General features: G+C 41.4%; 1 protein-coding gene across 1 annotated transcript; it reads right to left on the bottom strand.

Moving 5' to 3' along the window:
* Positions 1-1,457: 1,457 nt before the first annotated feature.
* Positions 1,458-10,194, bottom strand: CDC37L1 (cell division cycle 37 like 1, HSP90 cochaperone). The gene is made up of 7 exons (XM_075726864.1): positions 10,090-10,194; positions 8,366-8,647; positions 6,871-6,961; positions 4,194-4,309; positions 3,783-3,905; positions 2,731-2,886; positions 1,458-1,876 (listed from the first exon to the last, which is right to left on the bottom strand). Exons 1-7 carry the CDS (start codon positions 10,192-10,194, stop codon positions 1,775-1,777), a joined length of 975 nt encoding a protein of 324 aa, XP_075582979.1. The 3' UTR covers positions 1,458-1,774.
* Positions 10,195-16,559: the final 6,365 nt, after the last annotated feature.

Here is a 16,559-nt window from a genome sequence, read left to right as displayed (position 1 = left end):
GTCCAGTTTTGGGCCCCTCACTACAAGAAAGACATTGAGGTGCTGGAGCATGTCCATAGAAGGGCAACAAAGCTGGTGAAGGGTCTGGAGCACAGGTCTTATAAGGAGCAGCTGAGGGAACTGGGATTGTTTAGTGTGGAGAAGAATAGGCTGAGGGGAGACCTTATGGCTCCCTACAACTACCTGAAAGGAGATTGTAGTGAGGTGGGTGTTGGTCTGTTCTCCCAAGTAGTTAGCAATAGGTTGAGAGGAAATGGGCTCAAGCTGCATCAGGGGAGGTTTAGATTGGACATTAGGAAAAGTTTCTTCATGGAAAGAGTGGTCAAGTATTGGAACAGGCTGCTCAGAGAGGTGGTGGAGTCAGCATCTCTGGAAGTGTTCAACAAACGGGTAGATGTGGCCTTTTGGGATACGGTTTAGTGGGCATGGTGGTGTTGCGTTGATAACTGGACTGATGATCTTAGAGGTCCTTTCCAATCTGAATGATTCGTAGTTTTTAATTTCATTAAAAAATAATCCAGCCACCAAGCCAGGAAACGTGAAATTGCTAGTCTACCCTTAATTGGTTTAGTGGTGGACTTGGTAATGTTAGGTTAATGGTTGGACTGGATGATTTTAAAGGTCTTTTCCAACCTAAACGATTCTATGATTCTATTCTATGATTCTACCGGTACCATTATTTGAGGTATGAGCTGTCTTCACTAGAGTCTTCCAACTGCAGTATGTGTTATATAGTATATAGAAAAGCACAGTAGAATTTTGGATTGCAGAGGTTCTGTGGAAGGCCTTGTCTATAAATAGTATTTGGATTTTCAGCTCCTCAAACAGGAAGCTTTTAATGATTTTCCACTTGAATTGTTTCAGTTGGCAATGTCAGAACTTTAGTGTAGTAGCATATGAAATACCTTTCAAACCCTGCATGACACCTTGCCCTATATGCACTGTGACAAAGCTTTCTGTTTAAACTTAAGCCTTAGCCTAACCCTTCTACCTCACATTCCCTCCATCCCCTCCATCAAATACTACTCCTCATAATGAGACTTGGTTTAAAAAAAATCTGAAGTTAGCCTTATGAACAAGAAGAGAGTCAGACTTTCAGAAATCATACAATCCAGCACTCATACGTAGACAACTGTTGCCTACATTTTAGGACAAAAACAAGTTATGTTTAATGAAAGCACAATGTAACATTTAAATCCCCTTAGTAGAGGTAGAAAGCCAGTGTTTTAATCTAATCCATTTAGATCTGAAATACTGATACCAGATATTGATTTATTGCTATTAGTGATAATCAAATTTGAGAGCTTATAATGTCAGCAAGGTAGCATGAATACAGTCGTGATCTCCAATATTCAGAGTAAAACATGTCCACATCTGTAGTAAGACAATAGCAGATTCTACCAAGAATCTACCGCTTCTTGTAAACATTGTATTTGTGCAGATTTTTTTTTAGGCAAGGTTAGTAGCAGAAAACACATCCAGTTTCACATTCGGCAATATGAGAACCCTGCTCTTCAAGGACAACCAAAAACCTAGCAGCACATTTTCAAACAATATTACAAGTTTTTCTGAATTACCCACCCTTCAAAATCCCTTCCCCCCTCAACCCAAACAACAACAACAACAAAAATCTGACACCAAAAATAAAGTGCAGTACCCAGAAAAATAAGTGTCAAGAAAATAGCCATGTTTGTTTCTTTGGAGGGGGGGGTGGAACCAAAGAAATAAGAAGAAAAAAAAAGAAAAAGAGTACTTGGCCTCAGTCTTAAGATTACTATACTGTGTCCATCATTTTGGATTCTTCTTCATCTCTTTGTATCACAGAGTTTAAACTGCAGACATTTGTGTTTATGGAACCTTGTAGATCACCTGTGGTCTGCAACAGATGAAAAATTGACAGCTTAATTCTCCATAACTGTATATATGGGGGGGGAGAAAAACACAGATATTTTAGCTTAAGTTGGACTCTTTCTGTTGTGTATCTTAAGATGAGACAAATTTGCAATAGTAAGGAAATAAGCTCTGAAAAATTCATCAACCAATATTATCTCACTGCGTCAAGAATTCTTAAATGGCTGGCATAGCTTGTATTTGGTCTCAATATTTCTAGCACTTGACTGCACACTTACTTAAAATTCAGCTGTTGGATCTTACTTGAGAGGTACTTTAATCAAATTATTTCAAATAAGTAGTTTCAATTGTGACTCCTTCCCTAATACCTAATTTTTGACAATCTTTTAAGTTGCTTCTTCATTCCAGAATGTGGCCATCAACTAGTACTGTAACAAAAGACCTAAGTACCCTCAATTTCCTTTTATCACAACAGGAGACTTTCCTTAGGCTTGACTTACCTGAATGATCCCATGAATAGGATGAGTCATTTTACACTGAAAGCTCGTTTCACTACTTGTGGTAAAGACTGTGAATACAATTCTAGCATCTTGTCAGTTTTATGTTGCAGTGTTTATTTTAAGCATGAAAATGTAAGGGCACTGAACTAACATATGCTTTTGACCTTATGCTGATGCTTTCTGAATTCCAGCAAGTAAAATGAAAGCCCATATATGCCTTGCATATCGGTAATACTGCATGTTATATCCTGAGCACTAGCAGTTCTAGGAATAATCCCCTTTGTATTTCAGAAAGGTACAATTTCAGAAAGGTACAGCTTCTCAAAGCAGGACCTAATCCTACTTCAGTTAAATTAATTTCTAGAAATAATAAACCTACCTGTGAAAAAGATGTCAGCTCTCCTATAAGACCAGGATTGACACTGAGATCATGTAGTAACATAGTTTGAAAGCCATGTGATTGTGACCAGATTCTCACTCTTGTCTTGAATGCCTCAAGTTCATTTTTAAAAGCCTCAAAATAGCCTTCTCCTGTCTGCAAAGAGAAAAATGAGCTATTTGCACTTCAGCCAGATTTACTTTTGAGTTGTAAGCATACAGAATGCTGAAAAAAAACATGCAGTAATGCATATTATACTCTTTGGGGAACAACAACTGTGAACAACTCAAGAATAATATTAGTCAATTTAAAATTAAATTTCAGGTAGATCTCTTTTAGACAATCTGTAGTATTTATACATAGAAGCAAAGTAACTGATTTATCTAAGGACATGTAAAATTAAATCTGATTTTAGCCTTTCCTTTATTCCAACTCAGAAGCCAGTACCCTTAGAAGAACAGGTGCTTGTTGTAGCACTCCGGTTAAAAGTAAAGCACAAGTTGACTTGCACTTCAACTGAACTTTTTTAGGCAATACTGAGAGACATCAGTCTTGAATAACTGAATACAGTCTACAGCAAACCACAGTTTCAGTCTTCCTGCATTCCTTCTGCATAGCTCTGGATTGCTCTGTTTCAGTAATGAGAAAGGGACACTATTTTGGGCCCACTGTGAACTGCAGATGAAATGGAAAGTTGTGACAATACATAGGTACACTGTGAAAACACAAGCGTCATTAGCCAAAATCAGTCTTTAAACTGGTCTATGTTTGCTGCTGTTACTTAGTTTTACTTGTCTGTAGCACCCCTATTGTCTCCCTGCTGTATCTTGCTTTCCCCCTGGGATAAGCAAAATCCACTAAACTTTCATTTTCAGAATTGGAATTACACCAAAACATTCTGTCTAGAAAAGAATTGCTAACAAAACACTCCCATAAGCCTAAGTCAGTCAATAAAATATTTAGCCTCTTACAGTTAGGAAGAAACATTCTCTAAAACATTTGTCCCTTGTACAGCATCAAGAGTTTCGCCATCATTACCCGAGTTGACTTACTTTAGCTTTTTGGAAAAAGAGACGAAAACAACCTCTTGGATCCACATTGCAGCTTCTGGCAATTTCTATAATAAACTGCATTACAACTGCTTGGTGTGCTACTTGCTCCATTAGAGCTCTTTTCTGGAAAAAAGTTAAAGTTATGATTTAAGGGTATTTCCTGTGATTATATTTCTAAAATTTCCTAATTGTTCTACTTCCTAAAGAGATGAGAACTGATGCTTACAGAAGCAAGGGGATTGATAATTAGCTATAACTAAATATACATGTGACAATGCACTACAGTTTTTCTTCAGTAAAGTAGAGAGAGGGTGGGAAGAACAGTTAAATAGCTAATTAAGTTGGTCAGGTTTTCTGCAATGCAAGTGGGAAACTGTATGCTTTCAAGCAATTTAAACATCATCTTCATACCTGTTCAGCTTCTAGATGAAAACACCACAACATTAGATATCTAGATGTTTCTTCACATACAAGATATGGGTGCTCAGACAAAAATCTTTGACTATCATCCCATCTGCTCAGCATACCTAATAAGAGAAACACAGTTAAGATATTCTAAATGGATAAATGATTTAATGCAGCAAGGAACTTACTTGCATTGATATGCCAGTATATATAACATCTTTGCAATTCACTAACCTCGGAATGACAGCACGTGGCTAAATTTGGGGGTTTTATTTATATATTTAACCAACGCTGAAAGAGCATTACCAGAAGGTATAATCAGACTTTGAAGATACTAAAAGTCGATTTTAACAGTCACAATTGCCTATATTTTAATGCATCTCTAGCATCGTTGATAAGTTATTTGTAATCAGTTCTCACATGCACTAACAAAGTGGTGTAGGTATCTATTAGTTACATCATCAAATAGTTTAAAAAGTTGATGCGTAGAGACTTATATTCAGTGATTCTGACAAACACAAATCCTCTAAATGTTTGCAAATAAGAATGCAAAGAAAAGAATGTGTAATCTGTCAAAAATGAAAAGTGCTTCTAACACATGATTTGCTAGGTTTTTAGGAAATTTGAATTTAATTACAGGAATAGCTTGGTCTCAAAAAGCAAACTCTACATTAGTACTGGAAAGTTAACTAGAAGGTTGAATTGTGATAGTGTGAAGCTACCTTCATGTAAAGAGATGAGTTTAAAAATCAGAACTCAATACTCAGACCACTTCTTAAAATTGTCCTTGATGTATCACTGACAGTCAAGTCATCACTGGCAACAGGTACCAGATGTACAGCTTTACCCGTCTATCAGCATATAATTATAACTGGGCTAAAGATAATTCAGTGGTAATGACCTAAGATAATCTTAATTCTAGCAAACAAATGCCTAAAGAGAAAGCAATGGCTAATATTTCTTTTGGCTGTTTTCAAGAGAGCTATTGTGATTAAGTTCTTTATTGCTTGGAAGCCAGAGCAGGATCCAGAAACAGGACTCATGCAATATGGCTAGTGAAGTCCACACTGCCCCCTGGCAGCAGGTAGCACAGAATAAGAGACTTGAAAGAGCATTAAATGTACTGTCCCTTTTTACAATGGACTTAAGTATTTTGAATTACAGTAACAACAGGGCTTTGAATTTCATAGAATCATAGAATTGTTTAGGTTGGAAGAGACCTTTCAGATCATCCAGTCCAACCATTAACCTAACATTACCAAGTCCACACTAAACCAATCAAGGGTAGACTAGACTAAACCATGTCCCAAAGTGCCACATCTACCCGTTTTTTGAACCTTCCAGGGATGGTGACTCCACCACCTCTCTGGGAAGCCTGTTCCAATGCTTGACCACCCTTTCCGTGAAGAAATTTTTCCTAATTTCCAACCTAAACCTCCCCTGGTGCAGCTTGAGGCCATTTCCTCTCATCCTGTTGCTAACTACATGGGAGAAGGGACCAACACCCACCTCACTACAACCTCCTTTCAGACTAAACCTCTTCTCTAGGCTAAACAACTCCAGTTCCCTCAGCTGCTCCTCATAAGGCCTGTGCTTCAGACACAATTTAGGAGATAAGAAAAAAAATTGATGACCTTCTGTAATAAGGTTGTTTCTGTTAGAGGTTAATCTGAATTTAGACAACAAAGGAGTTTCGCCCAGATCTTAACTATGAAGCCTGCAAGAAAGCCTCTTTTTTTTCCTGCTGAAATGCACAACAGGGGAGGCATCTTCTGATTCTGCTATCATTACACTTAGCAGTTAAGGTATTTGAGAGAACCTGTGCCTATCACTGCTATTTGCATACCCTGACAGTGTTGTGCCTCAACTTGGTACTTGCAAGGCTTGCCGAGGCTAACAGGACTAGAAACCCTTTCTTTAAAACAGTTTAAGATCCTTAGAAGCCAAATAGCTTAGTAAAAACGAGTTTATACAAAGAATGGAATTTTGCCAACTCCATCCTGTTCTTGATTGTTCTGGAATTCCACATGTGGCTATACTATACCACAGTCTGAAACCAGCCTGTAACTAAGAATGGAAAGCACTTCAGAGAACCATCAAAATTTCAGTTTACTTTACAAGATCAGTTTTGTGCTTAATTGGGGTCAACAATTATGACAGAGCTAAAGTGACACCTAGTGGATAATGAAATATAATTGTAAGAAACACACCATTCCATGCACACATACTCTCAGTAGGCGTTTACAGACATTTCCCTTTAATCAGTCATTACCCTTGTAGCTTAACAGCCACAGGAAAAATATTTATTAAAAGGAGAGAGCTATGGACAATTCCACGCACTTTTATATGCACGACTTGTATTTCCATGAATGTCCTTGCCCCTTCCCACTGAACAGAAGAAAATGTTGCTAGAACTTTAGTTTTCATGGCTTAAGCTCATTTGAGTATTAATTTTTACTTTTTTAAAAAAAATCTAAGTTCTTATTGGTCACAGGAACTAACAAGCTTCTACAGTTTACACCTTATTTTGCTTTGAAATTATTATCTGTCCTGATAAAATAAAGCTGAAGAGTCTGTTGGCCAGGTCTTGTATTTGTTAGCATTCATTCTGTACAGTAAGAAGCAAACCTACGCAACCTCTGTAGAAGCCTGAACTACAAAATGTTGGAAAAAGCACACTCACCGAAGTGTCTAATCTTTTGTTCATGTTTTTGCATAAGTGGTTCAGACACATCTTCTTCTTCTATTTCTTTTCTTTTTTGATTAATAAAACTCTGAGGAAGAGAAAAATTGTACTGTCACAGAAATTCCAGACATACCTTTTTATGATATACAGGAGTACTGTATTTTAATATGTGACTATTTAAAGGGCTATGTTCTAATTTTAGACTCATGTCATATACTTGAGAAGGTTTTCTTTAAAGAAGTGCATTACCTAATAATAGAGTTTAAAAGTCTCATTATAGTCTACTGACCAAAGAACTCTGAGAAACTACTGTCCTCAGGCAGGAACTTACTGATCTGTCACCAATGAGAATCATGTACATTGCAGCCTGGATGCAGCTACATCAGTGAAATTAGGAGATGCACTAGTGGTTCAAATTAAATTGTGGAATCAAAGCTGGTATTATACTATAAAAAAAGTTTGTGCTAAATAATCTGTATCACAGTAGTCATTATTAGAAGCAAACCAATAGTTTCACATTTTAAGAATTTGGCACAGTAGAGAAGCACACTCTTCATGTGAAGAAACTATTCAGCACATTTGGCAACATTTGCACTATGTAGAACTGTAGAGTGGTTTGGGTTGGAAGGGACATTTAAAGATCATGTAGTTCTAACCCTCCCTGCTGTAGGCACAGATGTCTTTCACTAGATCAGGTTGCTCAAAGCCCTTTCCAACCTGACCTCTATTGCTTCCAGGGAGGTTGCATCCACAACTTCTCTGGGCAACCTGTTTGAGTGTCTCACCACCCTCATTGTAAAAAATTTCTTCCTTATGTCTGATCTAAACCTACCCTCTTTCAGTTTAAAACTGTTGCCCCTTGTCCTGTCAGTACAGGTCCTGGTAGGAAGTCTCCCTTGGTCTTTCTTATAAGCCCCCTTTGAGTATTGAAAGGCCACAATAAGGTCTCCTTGGAGCCTTCTCTTCTCCAGGCTGAACAACCCCAACTGTCAGAGCCTTTCCTCAAAGGAGAGGTGTTCCCTCCCCCTGATCATTTTTGTGGCCCTCCTCTGGACCTGCTCCAACAGGTCCATGTCTTTCCTGTATTGAGGACCCCGGATCTGAACGCAGTGCTCCAGGTGAGGTCTCACCAGAGCGGAGTAGAGGGGCAGAATCACCTCCCTTGACCTGCTGGCTATGCTTCTTTTGATGCAGCCCAGTATTCGGTTGGCTTTCTGGGCTGCAAGTCCACATTGCTGCCTCATATCTAATACCCAGATGACCTGCGCAAATTCTGATCTGCACTTCTAGTAGAGAAATGTCATCCAGATTTGTAGTATGAGTGCAGCTTGCTCCCTTTTGTGAGGCAAAGTAAGGAAAAAAAACCCAACCCAATTTAACACATACTGTGGTTTTGTGTTGTACTGGACACAGAAGACACTCAAGACTAGTAACAAGTGGAATGAAAAACAAGAGGCTAACATTTGTTTTCATGCACAGATATGTGTCATACCTTATTAAATACGTCCTTACTAACAGGATCTGTGTTCCATAGATTCTGTCTTTCACTCTGGTTTAGTGCTTCTTCTTTTCTTCTCCACTCTTCCTCTCTCCATCTCAACTCTGCAGCTTCAGTCTTTGCTTGAGCAGATTCTTGATCGTGGGATTCTGAATTATGCAGTGCTAAGCTACCAAGTTTTTGCTGGGCTTCTGCTAGGTTCCACGTGCATTCTACAGAGTGCTTCATGAACTCTCTTTCTTTTTGGCAGGCCAATTCAATCCCTTGGCTGTATGTCTGTGAGGAAAATCACACGCGCTATTTATGGAGGAAAAATTGACAGTTTACAGTTTGTATAGGAGCAGACAGGCCTAAATCCCAAAGATAATGCACCTGGAAAGCCCCTTAGATATGCAGCATTATATTCGCAGGAGTGATGACACATGGTATTGTACAGCTAGATGCTTTTTGGAAAAAGATTTCTAATTCAAGCTGCCTTAACTTTGTTAAGTGCATTTGCAAAATTGTGGATCACGTACTGCTATCAGTAGTAGTCTCCAGACTGTAAAAATACTTTTGACACAGCTGAAACCCCTCTGGCTATCTTTGGGCTGCAATGCTAGTAACAGCCAAGCCTGAGAATAGTCTGAATATATACTTCTGAGAAGAAAGTATCAGTTCTGTGATGTCAGATCACAACAGTAAAGTAACTGCTGCTGCCTGCATTCCAATATGGATTAGTAGCTAACAGATGGCCAACATCTTCCCTTGAGCTGACAGTGAAAGTGGAATTCAAGTTATGAAGCGGCTGAGGCCCAGCACAAGCATATGCTCCTTTTTGGTCAAATCTATTGAGGAGGTCACCACACATAGCTGGGAGAGAAAAGTGACCTCTTAAGCAACAGTGCTTATATTACTTCCAGGTGCATGCTGGGAACTCACACTCAGTAATGTAAGAAATTATCCTCTAAAGCATATGCCGTGCCTTCCCACCAAAAGTGGAGAAAAAACATCCATATGTGTTAGTTCCTCAGCCTTCCAGTGCCACGTTATGAAATTTGTGGTGCTGATAACCTCTGGCACAGGGACAGGAAGGACCACAGAAGTTATGAAAGATGATTTGAAGGGAACTTTAATGCCGGTAGATCAAAGTTCTGGTGCCAACTTTGTTTGGGAATTGCAGTGTTTTTCTTTTTTTTTTAAATAATAAGATGACAATTTCACTGTTCGGAAAACTAAAGCAATGGCAGCTTCTTGCAAGGACACACAGAATTCCTGACAACGTATTTGTAAAACGCCGACTTGCCCTAGCCAACAGAGAAACGCAGCGCTCGTATATCTGCTTTTTAGACACAAGGACGGTGGGATAATGGGCTTACTTCAGCCCAGCTCCTTCCACATCGCCTGTCAAACGTGGGGCTGTTTCTCACGGGTGGCGGCAGCCGCCAGACCCCCCCCCGCGGCAGCAGCGCATCTGCCCCCCCCCCCCGGGCGTGATCCAGGGTCGGCGGAGCGGCCCCGCCGGGGAGCGGACACTTCCGCACACCCCCAACCCCGACACGCACCGGGCTCCGCCGCGACCCACGTCCCCCCGCGGCCGGGTCGGGCGGCGGCCGCGGGGCAGCCGAGGTGTCCGCAGCACCGACCCGCTCCGCGCCGGCCGGGAGAAGCTGCGCCACGGGGGGCGGGAAGCTGGGGCGAGGTGCCGGAGCGGCGGGGGGTGGGGGGCAGGGATGTACCTGCACTTCCGGCAGGCGCCGGCGGGAGGCGGGAGCCTGCCCCCGCTCCTCGTCCTCCTCCGACGGAGGGCCGCCGTCCCGAGAGCGCGGGAGCCACAGCGCCATCCCCGCCGCCGAGCCCCCGCCGATCGCCGTCCCCGGCCGCCCGCGGCGCTTACACACCTCCCCGGAAGTGAGGCGGCGCACCACTTCCGGCAATCTAAGCGGGCCGCCGCGCTCCCGCCCCCGGCGCCGTCGGGCGGGGCCTGCGGCCAGCCGCGCCGGGCGGGGGCGGGGCGGGGCGGGCCGCTGGGCCTGCGCCTGCTCCGGCGCCTGCCCCGCGGGGGGCTCGCCGCCGTGCACGCCGCCCGCCGCAGCGAGGAAGCGCCGCAGCCCCCCGCCAGGCCCGGCCGCCGGTAGCAGCGGTTATGGCGCCGAGGCGCGTGTCCCTGCTTGGAGTACCGTGTGTCGGGCCTCTTCCGTGCCGGCGGAGGGCCGGCCACCTCCCTGGAGGCTACCGCAGGACGCTGACAAATTACGTCTGTGTATATACAGCATATATGTGTTCCAAAAAACAAACACAAAAAAATTAAAAGACGACGCGCCCGCGGGCGCGTGCGCAGGGGCGCCGTCGTCAGGGGCGCCACCGCCCCAGGGGGCGGGGCGGGGCCGGGCCGCGCGCCGCGGCAGTTGGGGGGGGGGGGGGGGGGCTGCGGTCGCCGTGGCAACGCGGGCCTGGCCGCCGTCCCGGCCCCGGCCCCGGCCCCGCGGAAGGCGGTCGTCGAGCTGCGGGCCCCCGCGGTGAGTCTGCGGGCAGAGCGGGGTGTCCGGGGCGGCAGGGAGGGAGGCAGGAGCGGCGGGGCGCCCCAGGCAGCCCGTGGGGGAGAGCGGCGGGGGACGCGGGGCGGTAGGCGCTGGTCGCCGTGGTTATTCCGGGACCCTGAGGCGCCGCGCCATGCAACAGAACTACACCTGTACGAACAGACGTGCACCCCTATATCTACCGTATACGTGTGTACGTGTGCGTACGGATATGTTCGCGTACGGCTGTGTTTGAGTAATTGTGTATGTACATCTGTGAACGCACCTTCCGTTCTAAGAGCCGCTGGGGAGCTGCTGGGTTTTTAACAGCTTGGTTCTCATCTGGGAATGGAAGTTAACGGGGTCGTACCTTTGCAGTCATAATACCCCTGTGAAGTCTAAAACGTGCCCTCGTTGTAGCAGTAGTTTCTCATCCATGGGTTATTTAGCTCTTCCTCCAAACAGGAGGCACTGACGGGTTCTTTGGGGTTGCAGGCATGAAGTCTGCTAGAGAGACCGTGCAAGGAAAAGGTCAGATTAAATGTGGAGTTTTTCATGCTGTGTGATGTTTATTTAATGAAGGAGATTACCGCTGTTTTGCAAATGGATAATTCTAATATGTTGCTCATAACAGGTCTTCTCATCACATGTAAGAAAAAAAAAAAAAAAGGTGTTTTTCACTCATTTGTTTCCTTTTAGGTATCAAATGTTTCTGTTGTGTGTAATGCTAAGGTCTATGAAATCAGTCCCTGTTACATGATCTGATAAAAAAGTCCAAAATACAAAATGAGGGAACTCCCAATGATAGATCTTAATCTGGCACCCCTTTTGAGATTATCAGTAATAAAGCCAAGGGCCTACTGAGTCTCTTCTGAGATAGAGTTCTGCAGACTTGGACTGATGCGTGTGTGTAAGAGTGGACTAAGGCGTCTCATGTGAATGTATTTTTTTCTTTCCTAAGGTTACATGTCCTGGCGTATTTCTGCCTGAGGAACATTTTTCTCAGTGTGTGCATCTTGGGTCAACACCAAGAGAGAGAATGCCTTCCTCCTGTTTTCCCTCTCTTGTTTCATGAGAAGATGTGCTTTGAAAAGGTGACTTTCACTTGTTAGATGCCTGGGGCTAGAAGGTCTAATGACTCAAGCCTTGTGCAAGTTGTAATTCATGCATAATCTTACTTTTCTTTACCACTGAAAGGTTATTCTTGTTTCACGTATATTTCAACATAATAAGATGAAGTATTAGGCCCATTCCTGGAATGGAATAGATTTTAACATTTCTTTAAGATTTGATGGTCTGGAGCTTTGACAGCAGTGGTTATGAGAGGTCATCTGTCACATGGACAGTTCTTACCTAATCTCAGTGATGGCAACAGTGGATGTGAGGGTAATTGAATTTATTCTGTTTCAGATATGATTGTTCTGGAAGCAATGTGATACCTCAATTGGTATCATCTATTCAAGATTTTTGTCATTACAGTAGACATGGTGTAAATGAAGATCCAAATAAATGATAGACACGTGGTTTTGCTGCCATTTTATGTGCCACGCTAACACCTGGAACTAGTGAGAACAGGAACATTCAGTGTGGTTTTCCTGTACTCTACCGTATGCTCATTGGTTATGGTTCTGGTGAACGGTATTTTGTGTTTGTGTGCAAATTGTTTTTAAAAAAAATGGTGTAAGACAGAATGGCTATGTCTGTTGACAAGCAAAACCATGCAGAAGTCATTGCAAAACAGAAACAGATGAAGTTTAGAGGAACAGTATCTTTCTCATCTATTTCTTTCAGGCTCTTTTCCATTCTTTTTCAAACCACTCTCTCTCCCTGTCTCTTTCTCTAAAATTCTTTGCATGTGGCCCACAAGAGGCCTTTCCTTGAGGGACATGATTACTTTACCTTTCCCCATGTGGTTATTATTGACACCAGTGAAAAGTGACATAGTTAACACATCTGAAGGCTACAAAGTATAATTTTCATTAAGGCCTTCACCCTGTCTCAAGGCCAGCAGCTCTGAACTCTCGACTCTTCAGTCTCTCTGCAATAAGTCCATAGCCACGTTCTGACCAGAAGTAGCCCACTTCTATAGAAGAGTAGTTTCTCATACATTTACCTAGTCATAAGAGGAGCACCAAGGTAATTATCATGAGGTAGATGTTGTTAGCTAAATTCATCTTTTGTCTTACCTAACAGTAATGTGTTTTTGTGCCTGTGACCTTCATTAGTAGGTGTTAACTAGCATGAAGCAACACATTTTATTAGGGAAAAACATGACTCTGCACAGCCCTCTCAAGAAAAGACTATTGCTAAAATATTGTCTGAAAACACTGATAGTGTTTGAAGAAGGATGTTGGCACATTTGAAAGAAACAAAAAAGCAGCAAATATTGATAACTGGGATGCAGCTGAGGGCAGCTTCTTTACATAGTTAGGATGCCCAGCATGAATGCCCAAATAAAATCAGTGGTCAAGTTCCCATTTACTTTGAAGGGGTCAGAATTTCGTTCCAAGGCATGAGAAGAGTATCTCTGAATAAGACATAATTCATTGCGGTAAAATAGACAAGAGCTAAATACAGACAAATGCATTTGAATTTGTTTCTTAAAAGACATTTCATAGTTGATATTTTAATTCATTTTATTTTTATAAGATATTCGGACAATCTTTACCAAATACATGGGAACATACAGGAAAACTTCCTCACACCTTCTCATTTGTCTGTAATCCCTGTGGAATATTACCCGTGCTTTAATGTGCTTGCAGTTAGGGCTTTTAATTTTTTCTTTTGAGATGTGTCCTGTAGGATTGGCCAAGAATTCAAGTGTTTTCCAAACATAAATTTCCTAATTGTACTTGTGGTTGTGCTGTTTTACAATTCATAAAATTGCACTTACGGTACTGTAAACATGATAATTTTTCCTACGAAGTACAGACTGTTGTGAAGTTGTTGCAGACATGGATGAATATGCAATTTCAGGTTTAAAGCATTTTTTTCAAAATATCACCTAACTTTAAAAATGTAAATGACATCTTAAAGTACACAAACACAGATATATAGTATTAATTAAGTTTGATTTTGCTTAGTGGCAGCTTGACAAAGAATAAGGGAATTATTCTGAGTAGGTATTAAATTGTTCCTGTGAATGCTAGATTGTTAAATTAGTTGATGTTATAATGAATTTTGCTTACTTACTGTTTTCCGGAAGGTGTTTGAAAGTGCCATAGATCCTGCTGCAGTAACTGAAATGCTTGAAAGTAAGTATAATTTTTAAAATGCTTCAATAGTTGAAAAACTAAAAATGAAGTTAGGTGCATGTATTCACAGAGTCTGTCTGTCTGCTTGTCTGACTGTCTCTCTAAAGCACATGATCTAGTAAACGTTGTTCCCCTTATACATTGCTCTGAACTGAGCCATTTGAGTGTCAGCCTCTGCTACCTCCCCTCGAGTCAATTACATGATTTGTCCGTTCTTAGGCCAGGCTGTGTTCTGACACCTAGTGTAACACTAGGCTCACCTGACAGGACTGCTTTTTATTTTTTCCATTAGCAATGCTTTATTTTGAAGTCTGTGACAAGTCATGAATTTAATGACTAAGCAGTCTTTTAAAAGCCAAAATCTTATTTATTGTTTGTAGGAGGGCGGGGGGAGAGAAAAAAATGATTTATAACAATGGACTGTCTACATTCTGTTTCGCCATTGCAAGTAATCTTTGGCCAGACTTTTTCAGTCATACGTACAGGAGCAGGTGTTGTATTAATTTAAAAAGCTTTCATCCCTTAGCTTTAATTCAGTTAGCATTCCTCTGTCTTTGCTGAGTCTCAAGTTTTCGTCCTTCTGGAGCAAACCACTCCTTTACAGAGTCAACAGAGGGTCAAGCCAGAAGCCACTGGCTGTCCCATTGTCCTATAAATCCAACAGGTGTCAACCACAGAGAGTTACCTTGTGCTGATACTTCTTTCTTGTGTATTTCTATTCTAATATTAATAATATTAGAATAAACATTGCAGGAACCAAAGTAGAATATTATCAATTATAATGGGCTAGCTCTACATCTATCTTCTTTCTCCTCTTTCTTTTGTCCGCTCTTCTGTTTCCTTTGCTGTCCTTCTTCTATCCCTTCCTGTAAGGTTAGTTTTTGATTAGTGTCCCAGGAGTAAACAGTGTATCTATTCCAATTATTCAACCACAGTGCTATAATTTATTTTTCATCTTCCAGGTAATGAAACAAAGTTTGAATTAACTCAGCTTGTGTCTTCAGGTAATAGGCAAGTAAATAGTTTTCCCCATGCTAGTTAATTTGAGACTGGAAAGGGTATTAGTGGGTGTTAGTTTTATGCTGTGCCCTCCAGCTTTCTCTCCCTCATAAATTTCAGGACCTCCTCCCATGCTATTTCCTTCTACTCCATCACTTCCCATATATTCTTGGGTGCACACCTGAGGTGAAAAAATTCCCTCTTCTGACTACACTCATTGAATAATCTGTTAGGATCAGTCACGTTGCTTTAGTTTCTTTACCCTGATTTTCTTATTTCTAATATTAATCTAGTTTGCTAGTAAGGTTCAAATAGAGCATGAATTACAATGTAGAGTTCATCTTGGCAGATAATACTGTTGGTCTTCTACAGGCTTCATATTGTGTGTTTTTATAACATGAGAAAAAAGGCAAATGAATGCTGGGTGGCAGATGAGTGCTATTGTTAAGGTCACTGATTATGGAGCATTTGTATATATTCTAAAACTGCAGGCAGTTTGTTAAAATTCGTTATTGTTCTGTTATGGCAAATTCAGAATATACTTTATGTTCCCTGTGTAATAAATATCGCTTGCACATTTTGTATTTATTTTTCAAAATGGCTTTGCTTCAGATATTCACCCTTTCCTTTCTTCTTTGCTTTTTGCTTTTAGGGGTTGCTGATATAATAAAGGGTTATTTGTGATGTCATTCGAGATTCAAAAACATTCAGAGTTACTGGAAAAAGGATATGCAAAGACTCAGATGAGAGAATCTGTTATTATCTCTACATAAAAGTATAAACAAGGCCAAAAAAAAAAGTGTGATCTGTGTTAGTCTGGATAGTGCTCATCTTCTCATATGATTACTTTCATGCAAGCTTTGTGGGTATCATGCTGTCATGTAGCTAGGTGTAGTATAAAATGCTTATTTGTCCGCTGGGCATAGCAGATTTTTTCTGTGCATGTTAGGACAGAAAAGACTGTTCAGTGATAATTCTTAAAGGGATGAGACTGTTTTAAAAAATGCTAGAGGATTTAATAGTCTCCTCAGCATATTCTGGCCCTGTAGAACACCTGTTCTTTATTCTGTATAGTACCTACATGACTTTCATGACCCAAACTTTAGGTGTTTTCCCTTTTCTTTTGACTCTGCAAAAATACGCAGCTTAGAGATTTTGCTTACTTTTTGTACAGTAGGATATGTTGTCCTCTTTCAAATTCCCAAATTAAAAAATTATTGAGAAAAACTAAGTATATTCCTCATGAGAGGAACCAGTGCCTGCCTGTGTCCTTACTACATCAGAAACCAGACCTCACATGGCAAAACTGGCTATTTGCTTCCTTTCTGTAGTGTCAAAAGCTCCCAAAAGAGTTCCTGGTGGCTGTAAAGCTGGGATCCATTAGAAGGACAGTCCTTGCAAGCAACGTGACTAGAAAAGATGAAACTTTGAATAGGA

This window comes from Pelecanus crispus, chromosome Z (assembly GCF_030463565.1).
Source record: "Pelecanus crispus isolate bPelCri1 chromosome Z, bPelCri1.pri, whole genome shotgun sequence".
Lineage (NCBI taxonomy): Eukaryota > Metazoa > Chordata > Aves > Pelecaniformes > Pelecanidae > Pelecanus > Pelecanus crispus.
The sequence above is the reverse complement of the archived record's forward strand: the minus strand, read 5'-3'. Positions and strand labels throughout refer to the sequence as shown.